Below are 15,066 nucleotides of genomic sequence, written 5' to 3' on the forward strand. Positions count from 1 at the left end.
CTTTGCCAAAATATTTGGCCAACCTTCCCCAAACCAACTGATAAGCACCAGCTATTTGGACTATGAACCGGGCAAAGCAACTATAAGCCGACATTATGTTTTCAAACGTAGTCACGTCCAATGATGCAATGTCCAATGACCGCTTATTGGTCGTTATCAAAGCATATTCTCTAAAGACTACAATACAAAGTATATCTAGTAAAGTATGAAGTGAGGTATATTCTCTGAGAAAAAGCATATTCTTCAGAACAAAACAAAGTAAAATATACGCTCCGAGACAAAGTGAAATATACATTGTCCGATACAATATTTAGTGTATTCGCTGATAGAAAAGATAAGATAGAAAAGATAAAATACGTTCCCTGATACAAAGGTAGAATATATTCACTGAGACAAAGTGGAATATATATTCTGTTACATAGATTCGAAGTAAGACACATTCTCTAATGCAAAATAAATGTATTCTCTGATACAAAGTAAATGTATATTCTCTGAGACAGAGTTAAGTATATTCTTTGATACAAAGTTATGTATATTTTCTGAAACATGCTTTTCGTGTATTTCTGAGATACAGTATACAGTATACTTACAGTATACAGGATAACACATTTCTTTGTACACAGCCTTGTTTTACCTAGCCGACGGTAGTTTCTGACATACATATACACAAGATGTATATTTCCGATTGCATCACCCAGTATCAATTTGGGCCTGTTTTCTTCTCATCTCTTCGTTTATTCTTTGAAGCTGGAGCAGCAGCTCGGAGTTCCACTTCGTCGTGGTCCAGTTCAGTTCGTCACAGAAGGTCGAATCAACCGCAAACTCTGGGCTCCACTTGCTTCGAGGAAAAACTCTCTCCCCTTTGGAGATGTTACAATGTTGGTTCACTTCGAGATTCACCGTCTTGAAATAGGCCACCTCGTCCCAAAAGTCGGGCCCTTCCATGGCTGCCCGTTCCCAAAAGGTGCGGTTAAAGTGTTCGTATATGAGATAATCTATGGGGCTGATTTTCCTGTGGGTTTCCTTCTGTGTGTCCGTGAGAGGGAAGGACTTCTTGGGATTGTTGAGACTGTGGATTCGTTTTGTGGTGTGTAGGATGTCGTACGTGGTCCAGCAGAACGTTCTTCTCAGCAGGACTAAGGACTCCTCCCAGTACTCTGTTATCAGAACTATGGAGTACCAGCTCCCAACGGTCCTGTACAAAACGACAAGAAAACAAACCGATATGGTGGACTTCAGTCCATTGCACATACCTGCTGCTCTTTGGTCCTTCTAGTCGTATGTACTAGTCTGGAACCCTTGCTTTGTTGCACATTGTACACAAGCACACATGAACACAGACACACAAACACACACACTCTCTCTCTATCTGTCTCCCCCCCCCCCACACGCGCACACACACACACACACACACACACACATACACACACACACACACACACACACACACACACACAAGCACACATGCGCACACAGGGACATATCGCAACCCGATACACAGACAGGAAAGCCAAACCATTACTGGTTAACAGACAGGAACCAATGCAAGATTAGCAAATAGTACAAGACAATTTACCTGAGAGTCTCATCTAGCTCGCTCTTCTTCCTGCTCCCAAACAGCTTTCTTGGGAAGCCCAAGGTGTACGCCTGAAAGTTCTTCTGGTGCGAGACCTGTTTCCCGAGTCTCCCCATGCCGCCCCTCCCCGGGTTGTAGTGTGCCTTGCTGTCCAGGTACTTCCCTATCGGGTTCACCTTGTCTCGTGTGGGCTGATTCCCGTAGAAGAACATGGAGCGGAAGTGGTCTAGCGGGTGGCGCACGATGCCGATGTACCTGATGTACATGACGATTGTACAAAATAATAACTGATTAACCGGTGGACACACCGACTACTAAGTATCTAGTGCCAGCTCAGAAAAGAACAATAAATAGTCATGCCTTCAATACTAAAGTTATCAACGCAGAATTGAGGTGTTCACAAATTCATCCCCCTCCCCTAGAACTGTCGTGCAGTGCAACTCGTTGAAACCAAGTATCGTTTTATAGGAGCATCCTCACTCGATAGGTTTAAACAACGATTACAGTTAGATGTACAAAGGTCAGGTCGTTCAGTGTAATATAGCCAGCTGGTGCATAGCTGATGTGTTACGCCGAAGGGTGGTTATACCGGCTATTCAGACACAGAAACTGGGGAGTTACGCCGAAATGCAGTTATACCGCAGTCCTCGGGTGTACAGATAAAGAAACTGGTGTGTTACGCTGAAGGGCAGTTATATCGGCTATATAGATACAAATGAAGATACAGATACAGAAGCTCAGGCAGGTGTTTTGCGCCGAATGTCGTTTATACAGATACAGAAGCTGATGTGATGTGATGATTTGATTTGATCTATCTATTTGACTGTAAATAAATTACAGCTAGGGCTACCCAACAAAGCTGGTGTGTTATGCTAAAGGCCCGTTATACCGGCTATACAGATACAGATGCTGGTGTCTTATGCTAACGGATGATTCTACCGGCAAGTGTACAGATAAAAGATACCTGGTTCCGGGCGCCATAATGCTGTCCATGGCAGTCTTGTTCATGATGGCGTGATTGATGATCAGGGTGTACTTCCATACCGCAGGCTCACACACCGACTTGTTTAGGTTTGGGCTGAAAAGGGTGACAAAACTGCAGCTTAATATATGTGTGAGTGTCTGTGTGTACCTGTGTGTGCGTGTATATGTGGTTGTATGTTTGTGTGCGTGCATGTATGTGTGTGCGTGCGTGCGTGAGCGTGAAGTTTTAAGCAACCACATTTCAGCTGGCCAGTTCACTGTAAATGAAACCCTCTGGTGGCCAAACTCCCCTGGCAGATATTTCCACTATAGCCGACGTAAAGACTAGTGAAAGGTTACTATCATAGTAAGTACCTGTGGTACGATAGCCGCCTGTGCTGGTCATGAATCGGATAACAGATGGTCAATCCGTGGTTCCGGCCAAACCTGGCGAGTACCAGAAAAGTAGAGCCAGAACCAGTCTTATGGACCTGGATAGAGATATATAAGTGTCGACAGTCAGTAATCACAATTTCAGCTAATACCGCCTAAACTCCATTCTTCAGACGGAAGAACCCCCCCCCCCCCCCCCCTCCACACACACACACACACACTGGGAGGTGTGCCCACAAAACGGAATGATCGATGTATTTTCTCTTGACAGCACTGCTATCAATAGCCCTTCCTTTGTTCTTTGAAATCCTCCATATTCTTAAAAGAACCCTCCTAAACAGAATCCTGGCTACGGGATGGATTGACAACCTCAAGTAATCCATAATTTGGTACGCTTGAAAACACGCTCACGTAGCCTCAGGGAACAATTATCCTCGCCAGGTTTAGACCAATTAAAGGTCTGTATGTTGGACTTACGATAGACGCTCTGTATTCAAGTTGTTCATTTGAACCTTTGTTTATTCATGAGAAGCTCAAGTTAGCCTGCAGGCTGCTTTTCATTGAGGTCATGAGACAGCAGGCAAGGGTCATACAAAATATAACAAAGGGTACAGATCACATGATAGAATCCCTGATAAATCCACAAATATGGGGTGGTTTCCTTATACATGTTATTGCAGAAACACATAACAGGTGACGTTAGTTGCTGTAGTTGAATTGAAGGTATTGCAGAGACTTAGGTATAACGCTAGTCTACTTATATCCGATGCGTTACCCGATAAGAGTTAATTGACACCAATGATTTCGAATGTTACATTTAACACTTTCCCAAATAACCTAATGTGATAAGCAACGTATTTAGGATTAGACATCGGAGTAGGCAAACTAGCGTGAGCACCTGACCTTGATGAAGACGAAGTTTGTGACCGGGCGGTCGCAGCTGGTCTGGTTTGTTGTGCCGGATGGAGACTCACCACTCCGCAATGCAGGGCGGTGCCCTGTAGTCACTGTAACCTTGCCCTCACTTGACCTGTAAAGAATCAGCAACATTTGTATTGACACAGAGTAACCTTTAAGAAGTCGATACTATTTGAACACAGAGTAACATTGTTTTGATACAACGTAACCTTCAAGCAGTCGATACTGTTTGGACACAGAGTAACAGTGGTTTGATACAACGTAACCGTCAACCAGTGGACACTCTTTGGACACAGAGTAACATTGTTTTGATACAACGTAACCTTCAAGCAGTCAATACACACCAGGTATTCTAGTAATCAATGCCTTCATTAAAGCAAAGTTCCTATTTTTGTTTATGAGCAGCACAAAAAGTATCACTTGTTTCGCGGGACGATATGTAACTTAGATGTTTCCGCCAATTTCACCCGAATAAAGAAACGAGCTTTAATGGTATGTACTACTCTACTCTATGTCTGTTCATGTTTGTGTCTGCATCGTATCTGGTTATGCGTAGTCTATGGTAGCTGGGAGGTCTATATTAGGTCGTTAACCAAAATACGCTTTTCCCACCGAGGGACCAATCGTTGTATTAGTTGACGACTTGAACACAATTTATTGCAGAGACATAAGTAACCGTGTCAGTGACCTCGATGGTTACCGAACTGGCCAAAACGACAATTGCTGATAAATGATTAATTTACAGTTTTAGGGTAAGAACTGACCAACTGATATTGCCAACTTCTTATGTCCCAACTATCAAGTTTCAAACAGATCTTTGGAGGCGAGGGTTTCGGGACTGATAGGTATCTAAATATTGGGCGTGTCCATAGAAAATTTACGATCTGATAGTAGAGTTACCTAACCTTACCTGTTTGTGCCGTGGGTATCGTCATAGGGTCGGTTCACTGCAAACCCTGTATCGTTCCAACTCCACAACATGCCAGCATACAACGCCACAGCCAGGCAGCTCAGGTAAAGTACCCTGGACCTTAACGTGGCCATTTTGTGTACATGTTTGCTAGTTCGGCCGTCTAATGGGTGTCACAATAACAGGGCCGGATGTCAAGCCGAGTCTGGGGCGAATGTTGCCTAACCGGAGAAACTACTTTACACAAAGGCCTTCGCAAAGGCCACGGGGCGGTGAGATCAACGCTTTATAGTGATCCAATGACCCTATACGGATGTGTGACCCTTCAAGTCACGCAAACGGAAATGACAGCACTGATTATGTACGGTAACGCTATACTGGGTATCTCGGGGTTCACACACACACACACACACACACACACACACACACACACACACATACACGCGCGCACACACACACACACACACACACACACACATACACGCGCGCGCACACACATACACGCGCGCTCACACACACACACACACACACACACACACACACACATACACGCGCGCGCACACACACACACACACACATACATACACACAAACACACACACACGCACACACATAGACACACACACACACACACACACACATACACACAAACACGCACACACATAGACACACACACACACAGACGCACACACACATAAGTGAACAACTACACACACACACACACACACACACATACACACAAACACACACACACGCACACACATAGACACACACACACACACAGACGCACAAACACATAAGTGAACAAATACACACACACACACACACACAGAGGCAGACACGTACACACAGACAGGAACAGAGAGGCACATACACAGACTGATGAGTGCTCAGGGCACTGTTTTGCAGCTATAATTATAGTTGCATTGATTTTGTACTAAACATAGTATTAGGCTCTATTTCACTGTTGAGTCCGTTTGCCATTGTATGTCACCCGGTATATTCCTGAAGTATACTTAACATGTATATGAAATAGATATGAGACAAATACTAGTAAAAAAAAGAATAAATAAATGAACATGTGGTTCTTCATCAGCTGATATCTACTCGGGTCTGTTTCGATTTTATCTGTTTGTTTTGTCTGTCAAGTTGTTGCAGCAGCGCTGACGACCATTTCGCCGTGCCCCAGTTCAGTTCTTCACAGAAGGTAGAATTAACCTCAAACTCTTGGCTCCACTTGCCGCTGGGAAAGACTCTATATTCACCGGTTTTCTGACAGTGGTGGTTAACTTCGAAGTTCAGTTCCTTGAAAAATGTCACTTCGTCCCAAAACTCCGGCCCTTCCTCGGCTACCCGCTCCCAAAATGTCCAATTGAAATATTCATATACAAGATAGTCTACCGGGCTTAACCTTCTGTGAGTTTCCTTCTGTTTGTCCGTGAGCGGGGCGGACTTTTTGGGGTTATCGAGACTGTGAACTCTCCTGGTGTTGTGGAGGATGTCGTACGTTGTCCAGCAGAACTTTCTTCTCAGCAGCACCAGAGATTCCTCCCAGTAGTCTGTTAACAAGACGATCGAGTACCAACCCGCAACCGTCCTGTGGAAAAAAAAAAATTGTAACGTTATACATCAGAAACCATGCCTGGGTTTTCCTAGTCTTGGTGCCATACTAGCTATACATGTAGTTTACCAAAGCTCCTCCCTCACTCGCTCCCTTACAAATTTAGTTAGTGTATCATAACGATTTTGTAAAAGAGCGAGTAAACTAACTAAATTCAAGGAGGTTACAGAATAGGGAGACCCTTGCTAGCACCGATGCTAGGATTTTACGTATCAAACTCAAGAAAAGTGTCAGTAAGCCAACACTACCGAGAAACTACAGTCTTGCGTTATATGTACGCCTTCATGTGTGTGTTTGACGTGATTTGTGAAAGTTTGTATTGAATTTTGAATATTGTTCCCAGGGCTAACCCTTTGTAATAGCCCTCGGCTAGTCGGGTTGACCTGGCTGTATTTTTTTTTACAGATAAAGAAAATCAATCAAATCAAATCAACTACAGATTGCTTCACAACATGTTGATGGCAACCACTCGTATTATCTTTATGTCAACATGTTAACAAATGTTATATGTGTGTGTACTGGCATAGCTTGTTACTAGACCCAAGATCAGATCCTGTGCCACTCTATTTCTCTTTGACCAGCCATTGGGTTGAATGGTAGTATAACTGTGTTTTTTTTTAAAGTCTGTAATAGTGACGATGTGATTTTGGACACATTTATTTTACATAATTGGCTTTTTTGACTATCATTAAGTGAACAGCGTGGGATAGAATGCGATCAACAGAAGCCAATTATTTGTGTTCAAGGTACATTGCAACCTCCCTACACCCTAGGAGTGGCAACCCGTCCAGTATTCAGAAAAAACTCTGCCCCAGCCTTACCTGAGTACCTCCTCAAGCTGGCTTGTGTTCTTACTCGACATCAGTTTCGGCGGGAAACCCAAGGTGTATGCCTGGAAATTTTTCTGTTTCGAAACCTTCTTCTTCTTCCTGCGCACCCCGTGAGGGTAGTCGGCCTTGTCATCCAGGTACTTCCCCAGCGGGTTGCTCTTGTCGTAAGTTGGCGGACGGCGGTAGAAGAACATGGAGCGGAAGTGGTCCAGCGGGTAGCGCACGATGCCGATGTACCTGGTGTTTTATTGCAATATACAAATATATACCTTTAGTTTGATTTATGCTACTATTAATAGCGTACCTCTTTGCAGTACATACTTGGTTGTCATTAGCATTTTGTTGCTTTGTTTGCTTAATGACAAAGTTATGTTAAATGTTAGCTGTAAATATAACTTGTAAAACTTGAGTGCAGCGCCACTTTGTCATTGTCCTTGTATTGTTTAATCAATTATAAAAACAGAAACATGTAATACACATTGGTGCCGCGCTCAAGTATATTGCTCACTACACGACAGACATACAATCAATAACATAAAACATGTAGATCGCCTATGAATATTTGTATAACCGAGGTAATAATGAATGAATGAATAAATGAAGACCTCTATTGATAATAATGTAAGTAAAAATATATGCTAACAAAGGGTCAGTAACGAGCAACAGAGGTATCTATAGTTCACATATGAAAGCGATGACAACAACTGATTTGATACAATGACGATATTACCATGAATTGATTTGGTTTCTCATAAATACAACAGAGTTACAGCCATACTTTGTGCGCTAGGTTTTGAGGTGTACCTTGTTCCGGGCGCCATGATGCTGTCCATGGCAGTTTTGTTCATGATGGCGTGGTTGATAATCAGGGTGTAGTCTCTTCCCGGGGCCGGTCTGCAGGCGGACCTCTCCAGTCTGGCACTGAATAAAAGAATGGATTAGTTTGCTATAACTACAGAATGCATGAATGATTATGTTATTTTTTTATAATTTTGACCTATTTCTTTATGAATTGTTATTCATTATAATACTTATTATGTTTACAACTCAAAATTCACTTTGTAGTTCCTCTTCTCTTCTTTTCATTTGTTTCATTAGGTTTTATGTTACAATTCCAATTTCTTCTTTCGTTAGTTTTTCTTAGTTTCGATTATATATAATTTTGTAAAAATTCCATTTGTGTAGTTAAGGGGAGGCCCCCGAAAAGCCGTATAAGCTTCTGGCCTCCCCTGCATGTATTCTTTGCTCTATTTATCTTTGTTTTATATTGTACATATGCGAATAAACAATAAACAAATAAACAAAATGATTGGATAAATGAGTGATTGAATGAATGATTGAATGAACGATCGAGTGACTGACTGAGTGAATGAATTGGTGAATAAATGAAGACCTTGTTGTACATTTTCCCCAAAATACCTGAAGGTTCCTCGCTTATTGATGATGGTGAACATATAGGATTGTATGGGTTTAGCATACTTGTAGTCGGTTTGTCCAAAGCTTCTTGTCCTGGTGTCACTTTCATATTTCTACCTCTGTGGTGAATAAAGATTTGTTTTTGGTGTATCTGTGTGTTTGTGTTTCCTGATATTTGTGATCAGCATATCTTTTAAAACCTCTCGATGGATTTATTGTTATACTGTTTGGTATGTGTGCAGGTGTTGGGAAGACGAAGGTCAGGCTTATTTTGGGCACCTTGTTGTGTGACCTTGCTGAAGAACTCACGGTGTTTGCACCTTTTTGATGGCAGACAGCTTTGGATGTAAAGAAGAGGTAAGTGAAATTTATACGTTTGTACCTCCTAGCAGCTTGTTCTGAATGTTGCAACCGTGGTGATGTTAATTCCCCCTCTCACTAGACCCGCGGCACGCTGGCGGCGTCGCTGCGTTCTAAACTGGATTTGTGTTACCCTTGATTTCATAATGGGAATACTATTCCAAACGTACAAGTATGACCAAAAAGACAACAAAACACACAAAGATTCGTTTTTTTGTCGTTGAAATTCGTTGAGTGCTTTGTCAATTTGATCGGTCACAGCGATGCCGCCAGCGTGCCGCGGGTCCAGTGAGATGGGGGGGGGGCTTTAATGATTCAATCTAAATTGGAACCCTGCACTTACCTTTGGTATGACAACCTCCCGTGTCTGGCGTGCACGGGGTAACACATGGTCATGCCGTGGTTCCGGCCGAACCGCGCCAGGATGAGGAACGTGGAGCCGGACGCAGTCTTATGGACCTGTGGTAAATATACCGGGGTGTCAGGACGTTTTAGTCAGCAACTCCAGCAACACAACACAAAAGTGAAAGACGCCAGATGGTCATTCTGAGAATGCCGACCGACACACCTGCACAACAGGCTTTAGACTTCGCCCTGATAGGATGCAACAGATATAGTTCCAGAAAGGGAAGACACTGCAAAAACTTACTGAGCCTACTGAGGGCAGACCTGAAGGAAAGAGGTCAAGGACCGTTGCCGTCAGAAAGAAACTTACGGGAGCTAAGGAAGCTCGCGCGCAGCAAACCGGACAAAGTGGAAGGGGCTGAAGAAAGACTGAATGCGGCTGCAGGATGTTTCAACTACTGCAGCAGCAGAAAACAGTGGACTACTACTCCTTGGTCTATGAATTGGTGAATGTGTAATGTAGTCAAATAACCTTTTTGGCAGTGGGTTGTTTGTCTACTACTACGTATACGGCACGGTCCTTCAACACGTGACCTTTCACCTCCCCAACCGAAGTCAGGTACCCATATTTACACCTGAGTGGAGTGATGAAAGTTACGAGAAGTGCCTTACCCAAGGAAACAACGTCTAGCCAGGATTGGCAAGAATTAAATCCATGTCCTCTTTATCTTGATCTCGTGTCCGCCAGCCCCGCCATTCGACGCTACTCACGTCTAATGAAATGCTTAATTAAGATTTCTTACTTCCTGATGGAAAAAATGCAAACCAACAACCTAACGAACTAAACAACTGATTTGCCCGATCTACACTACAAAATGTTGATGGATCAAAATCTACCTGGCAGTCTACTTGCAACCATTGATCCAAGCAGTTTATCATACGCTTGAATACATGTCACCCTGGCAGGTAGCCGCAAGGGACATTCGACCTTTTTATATAAGGAACATCTTATATAAGACAGACAAATCACTGTGTTCTGCACATGTGCGAAGTTAAATCCTTCTTTTTCTTTTTCCAAGCTGTTGTTCTTTTTCCAACGCTTACCTTAATAAAGACGAAGTTTGTTACCGGCCGATCGCAGCTCGTCTGTCTTTCTGAAGCCGTTTGAGACATGTCACTTTGTTCTACAGGGCGATGCCCGGTGTAACGGTCAATTAAGTCCTCCTCTGACCTGTGTAAAAAACAGCAGCCTTTGTAAGCCCCTATCTCACTGGAGCCGTGGCACGTTGGCGACCTTGCTGCGTCCTTAATTGGATTTGTGTTACCCTTGAATTTCTAATGGGAATTCCAGGCAAGATGTACAAGTATTACTGAAAAGACAACAAAACACACAAAGCGTTTTGTATTGATGAAATTCGTTGAGCGCGCTGTCAAATCGGTCGGTCGCAGCGAGGTCGCCAACGTGCCACGTTCTCGGGTCCAGTGTGATAGGGGCTTTTTGGGACGCCGGGGCTTGTCCGAATCATTTATAGTACGAAGCAGGTACATATACATAGCATTAAGAAAGTGTAGCCATCCCGTTATTTAAACGTTTGAGAACCTGTACTGTATGTAGGGACGGTGATAAGTACACTATACACTGCACTTACGGGTTACTGAAATATCAGATAGCCTGAATGCTGATTTATTATAGAATTGGTGTTTCTCTGCTATGAAAAGTGGCCGATGAATATCAACTTACGAGATTCTGGTATGCACCAATACTTAAGGAGATCTTACAAGGAAAGATCGGTACCTTGTCTACTACCAGGCTCCATAGATCGCTAATATTGGCCAAATAGACGGATAACATGCCAGACAATTCAGTCTGCTATAGAAGTTACAGTTTGTTACCTCTATCATTGGACCCTCTCTCCGTAGCCGACTCTCTTAGCATATCATTCACTCTATTTGGCCAATTTCTACTATTTTTCAGCATCCGCGGGGCCTGGTAGAGGCTAACCTTTCATAACCTCTAAGTTTTCTCAGTTGGGCCGCACGGGAGAAATTATACGGTCTGGTGAATCAGACACATTTGGACGACCCTACCTGTTTTTGTCATGGGAGTCTCCATAAGGTCGCTTTACTGTAAACCTCGTGTCTTCCAAGCTCCACAACATGCCAGCATACAACACCACAGCCAGGCAGCTTAGGTACAGTACCGTAGACTTTAGGGTGGCCATCGTGCGTGTGTGTTAGCCTGTCTACTGGACGCGTTCAAGCGAAACCTAATGTTGCCTAACGAGAAAACCCACCGTAGGAATCGGGGCCGTTAAGTGGGATACTAATACCCCGGGCTTTGATTGTGTGTATGACCTCTCTGTCATGTTGTATGACGAATGCCTGGCTTCGGTTAGGGACGTCCCTCGTACAGGATGGAAAACGGAGGTCCCGTGTTTGAGGAGAGCAACACCTCGAGGAAGTTAAAAAAACCCACAGTACTTATCGAAAAGAGTGGTGGTCCTTCCCGGTGTGAGTGGTTCAAAAATCCACAGTCCTATGGCCGCACATGGGGTAATTGTCGTATTGGGGTCACCTGAGTTAGCGCCGAATGGCAGTCGCTCCATTTTGCGATCTAGCCCCACCAATTGTGCTCGCAATTCAGCGCCTGGCTGCAGAGAGATAGTAGTCGGCCTACCCAATAATAATGTATGTTCCTGGTGGCACAACGACGCCTAGCGGAGTACAGATCCATGGCAAAGGTGTTGCAAACAGAGTGAGTAAATGTTGATTTTGTGTCTAAACTGTGTGCCTTCGGGCTTTAACCACTAATCCACGTTTGAAACGCCAAATGACATTGTCACACGTACGGCCACATTTCCCTGCAGAATACATGATGTTATGTTTTGAGCATTCCAACTATATTCTTTCATGAAGTAATTCATGAGAATCCCATTGAAACAGATATGTATGCTGATAGCTTAGTGTGTTTTGTAATAATATTCTTACATCATGGATCATATTCATTTAATCACGTCAAATGTCATCAAAGTTCAGTCTTGGTCGCCTGGTCCCAGTCTCTAGGGGTCGGCTTAGGGCTGTTTTACCGGGCCCAGTCTGCTTTACTGAGCCGTTTCTGATAGCCTTTCTACTTCGGCTGCCACCCTACTTCCGCCGCCGCCGTTATTTAATCCAAGGCCTTAAACCAACACCGGAGCGGGCTAAGCTGTCTGGGCGGGTGGGGGTCACTCCCAGCGCCGTAGAGATATCGGGGAGCCCCCAAGGGTATGGTTTCCACTCGGCGATCTCTATCCAGTAGGAAGGGAGCCATATAAAGATTTTATATAGTAAAGTTTAGGCGCACAAAAACGCCGCAGATGCTTTGTTGCCCTTCAGATTCAGTAGTCATCTTTCCCTCTCGTAAAGTGATATTTCACCACTTACCAAAAGTATACAAAATGCTCTTACTAGTGATTTAATGGGTTAGAGGCATGCTAGCTCATTAAATCACTAGTAAGGGATTCAAAAATTCTCTTACTACTGATTTAATGAGTTAGAGGTATGCTAGCTCATTAAATCACTAGTAAGGGATTCAAAGATTCTTTTACTAGTGATTTTATGAGTTAGAGGCATGCTAGCTCATTAAATCACTAGTAAGGGATTCAAAGATTCTTTTACTAGTGATTTTATGAGTTAGAGGTATGCTAGCTCATTAAATAACTAGTAAGGGATTCAAAGATTCTGTTACTAGTGATTTAATGAGTTAGAGACATGCTAGCTCATTAAATCACTAGTAAGGGATTCAAAAATTCTCTTACTACTGATTTAATGAGTTAGAGGCATGCTAGCCCATCAAATCACTAGTAAGGGATTCAAAGATTCTGTTACTAGTGATTTAATGAGTTAGAGGCATGCTAGCTCATTAAATCACTAGTAAGGGATTCAAAGATTCTTTTACTAGTGATTTTATGAGTTAGAGGTATGCTAGCTTATTAAATCACTAGTAAGGGATTCAAAGATTCTGTTACTAGTGATTTAATGACTTAGAGGCATGCTGGCTCATCAAATTACTAGTAAGGGATTCAAAGATTCTTTTAGGTAGCGTGCGTAGTCCAGTGGTTAGTGATCTTGCCTCTGGAACTAGAAGCCCCGGGTTCGATCCCGGCTGTGTCACTCACCCGACATGCACGCTACCGTTTAAGATCGCAGTCCTTAGGACGGGACGTTAACCTGTGGTCCACTATTCATTGTACTCGTCGAAAAGAGCTAGGGGAATTTCCCCGGTACAATGAACCTGTAAATACTGTACATAGCGTCTGTCTTCTCTGTCACGACCAGTGGAAGAGTAACTCACCTGTTCATTGAGTTCATTTGAGCTAAACTGGTTCGAGATCCCTTTCCTTTCCTTTCCTTACTAGTGATTTTATGAGTTAGAGGTATGCTAGCTTATTAAATAACTAGTAAGGGATTCAAAGATTCTGTTACTACAGATTTAATGAGTTAGAGGCATGCTGGCTCATCAAATCACTAGTAAGGGATTCAAAAATTCTCTTACTAGTGATTTAATGAGTTAGAGGCATGCTAGCTCATCAAATCACTAGTAAGGGATTCAAAGATTTTCTTATTAGTGATTTAATGAGTTAGAACTCGAGGCATGCTAGCTCATTAAATCACTAGTAAGGGATTCAAAAATTCTCTTACTAGTGATTTAATGAGTTAGAGGCATGCTAGCTCATTAAATCACTAGTAAGGGATTCAAAGATTATGTTACTAGTGATTTAATGAGTTAGAGGCATGCTAGCTCATTAAATCACTAGTAAGGGATTCAAAGATTTTCTTATTAGTGATTTAATGAGTTAGAGCTCGAGGCATGCTAGCTCACTTAAACACTAGTAAGAGATTTAAAGTTCCGTACTAGTTATTTTATGAGTTTGGGGTGTGTTGCCAATTCTTAACACAGGTAAATGTGCTTAACACGTGTATTGACTGAAATACTTTTCTAAACTAAATAAATGTGCCAAATAGCTAGAGCTGTACAAAGATCGAACTCTAACCAAACAAATACACAGTGCATTAAATCTATTCGACATATATAAACTGCCTGCTCACGAGAGAATGTGTAAGTTTTGTACAATGAACGAAGTGGAAAATGAAATACACTTTATTTGCCAATGTCCTCTATATGACGCCAAAAGAAACGAATTATAAACAACAGCTTACGTTAATTCCCCTAGCTTTCACCATTTGAATAACTTACAAAAATCCATCTTACTACTAAAATCAACCAATCCACTTACGATACAAAACGTGGGTCACTTTATTTTCCACTGCCTTCAAAAAAGAAGTCAAATCCAACCATAGTCAACCATGGTTAACATAGAACTTTCACAGTAGACTAGATAGCTATTTCGATTTCCATGTATTTCCATGTACTTGTTTGTCAGCAATTATCCTTCGGACATGAACTTGCAATAAAGTTAAAGTTATATCTAAACGATTTATTTTTCATGTAAGGCATAAAGTGCACAGCGTTTGAGTCCTTACACCTGTTTACACAAGGGAGGGATGAATATAATGAATGAATGAATGGATGAAGACCTTTATTGCACACACGTACCCACTGGGTTCAATACAGGTCACAACAGAAACACAAATCACAGTTTGCAAATACATATACAATGATAAGCTAGCACTAGTCTAATGATTACGTCAATTTGGCCTCTTCTCGCTTCTTAGTAATAGTGTAAATATAAGTA

General features: G+C 42.5%; 2 protein-coding genes across 2 annotated transcripts; both read right to left on the reverse strand.

The window, feature by feature from the left end:
- Positions 1-290: 290 nt before the first annotated feature.
- On the reverse strand, positions 291-3,997 carry LOC136434402 (galactose-3-O-sulfotransferase 3-like). The gene is made up of 5 exons (XM_066427192.1): positions 3,836-3,997; positions 2,915-3,030; positions 2,541-2,654; positions 1,577-1,831; positions 291-1,195 (listed from the first exon to the last, which is right to left on the reverse strand). Exons 1-5 carry the CDS (start codon positions 3,980-3,982, stop codon positions 691-693), a joined length of 1,137 nt encoding a protein of 378 aa, XP_066283289.1. The 5' UTR covers positions 3,983-3,997; the 3' UTR covers positions 291-690.
- A 1,854-nt stretch (positions 3,998-5,851) lies between these two features.
- On the reverse strand, positions 5,852-11,553 carry LOC136434719 (galactosylceramide sulfotransferase-like). Its single transcript, XM_066427742.1, has 5 exons — positions 11,533-11,553; positions 9,330-9,445; positions 8,015-8,131; positions 7,202-7,447; positions 5,852-6,356 (listed from the first exon to the last, which is right to left on the reverse strand). The coding sequence occupies exons 1-5, from the start codon at positions 11,551-11,553 to the stop codon at positions 5,852-5,854; spliced, it is 1,005 nt and encodes a 334-aa protein (XP_066283839.1).
- Positions 11,554-15,066: the final 3,513 nt, after the last annotated feature.

Source organism: Branchiostoma lanceolatum, chromosome 5 (assembly GCF_035083965.1).
Source record: "Branchiostoma lanceolatum isolate klBraLanc5 chromosome 5, klBraLanc5.hap2, whole genome shotgun sequence".
Taxonomy (NCBI): Eukaryota; Metazoa; Chordata; class Leptocardii; order Amphioxiformes; family Branchiostomatidae; genus Branchiostoma; species Branchiostoma lanceolatum.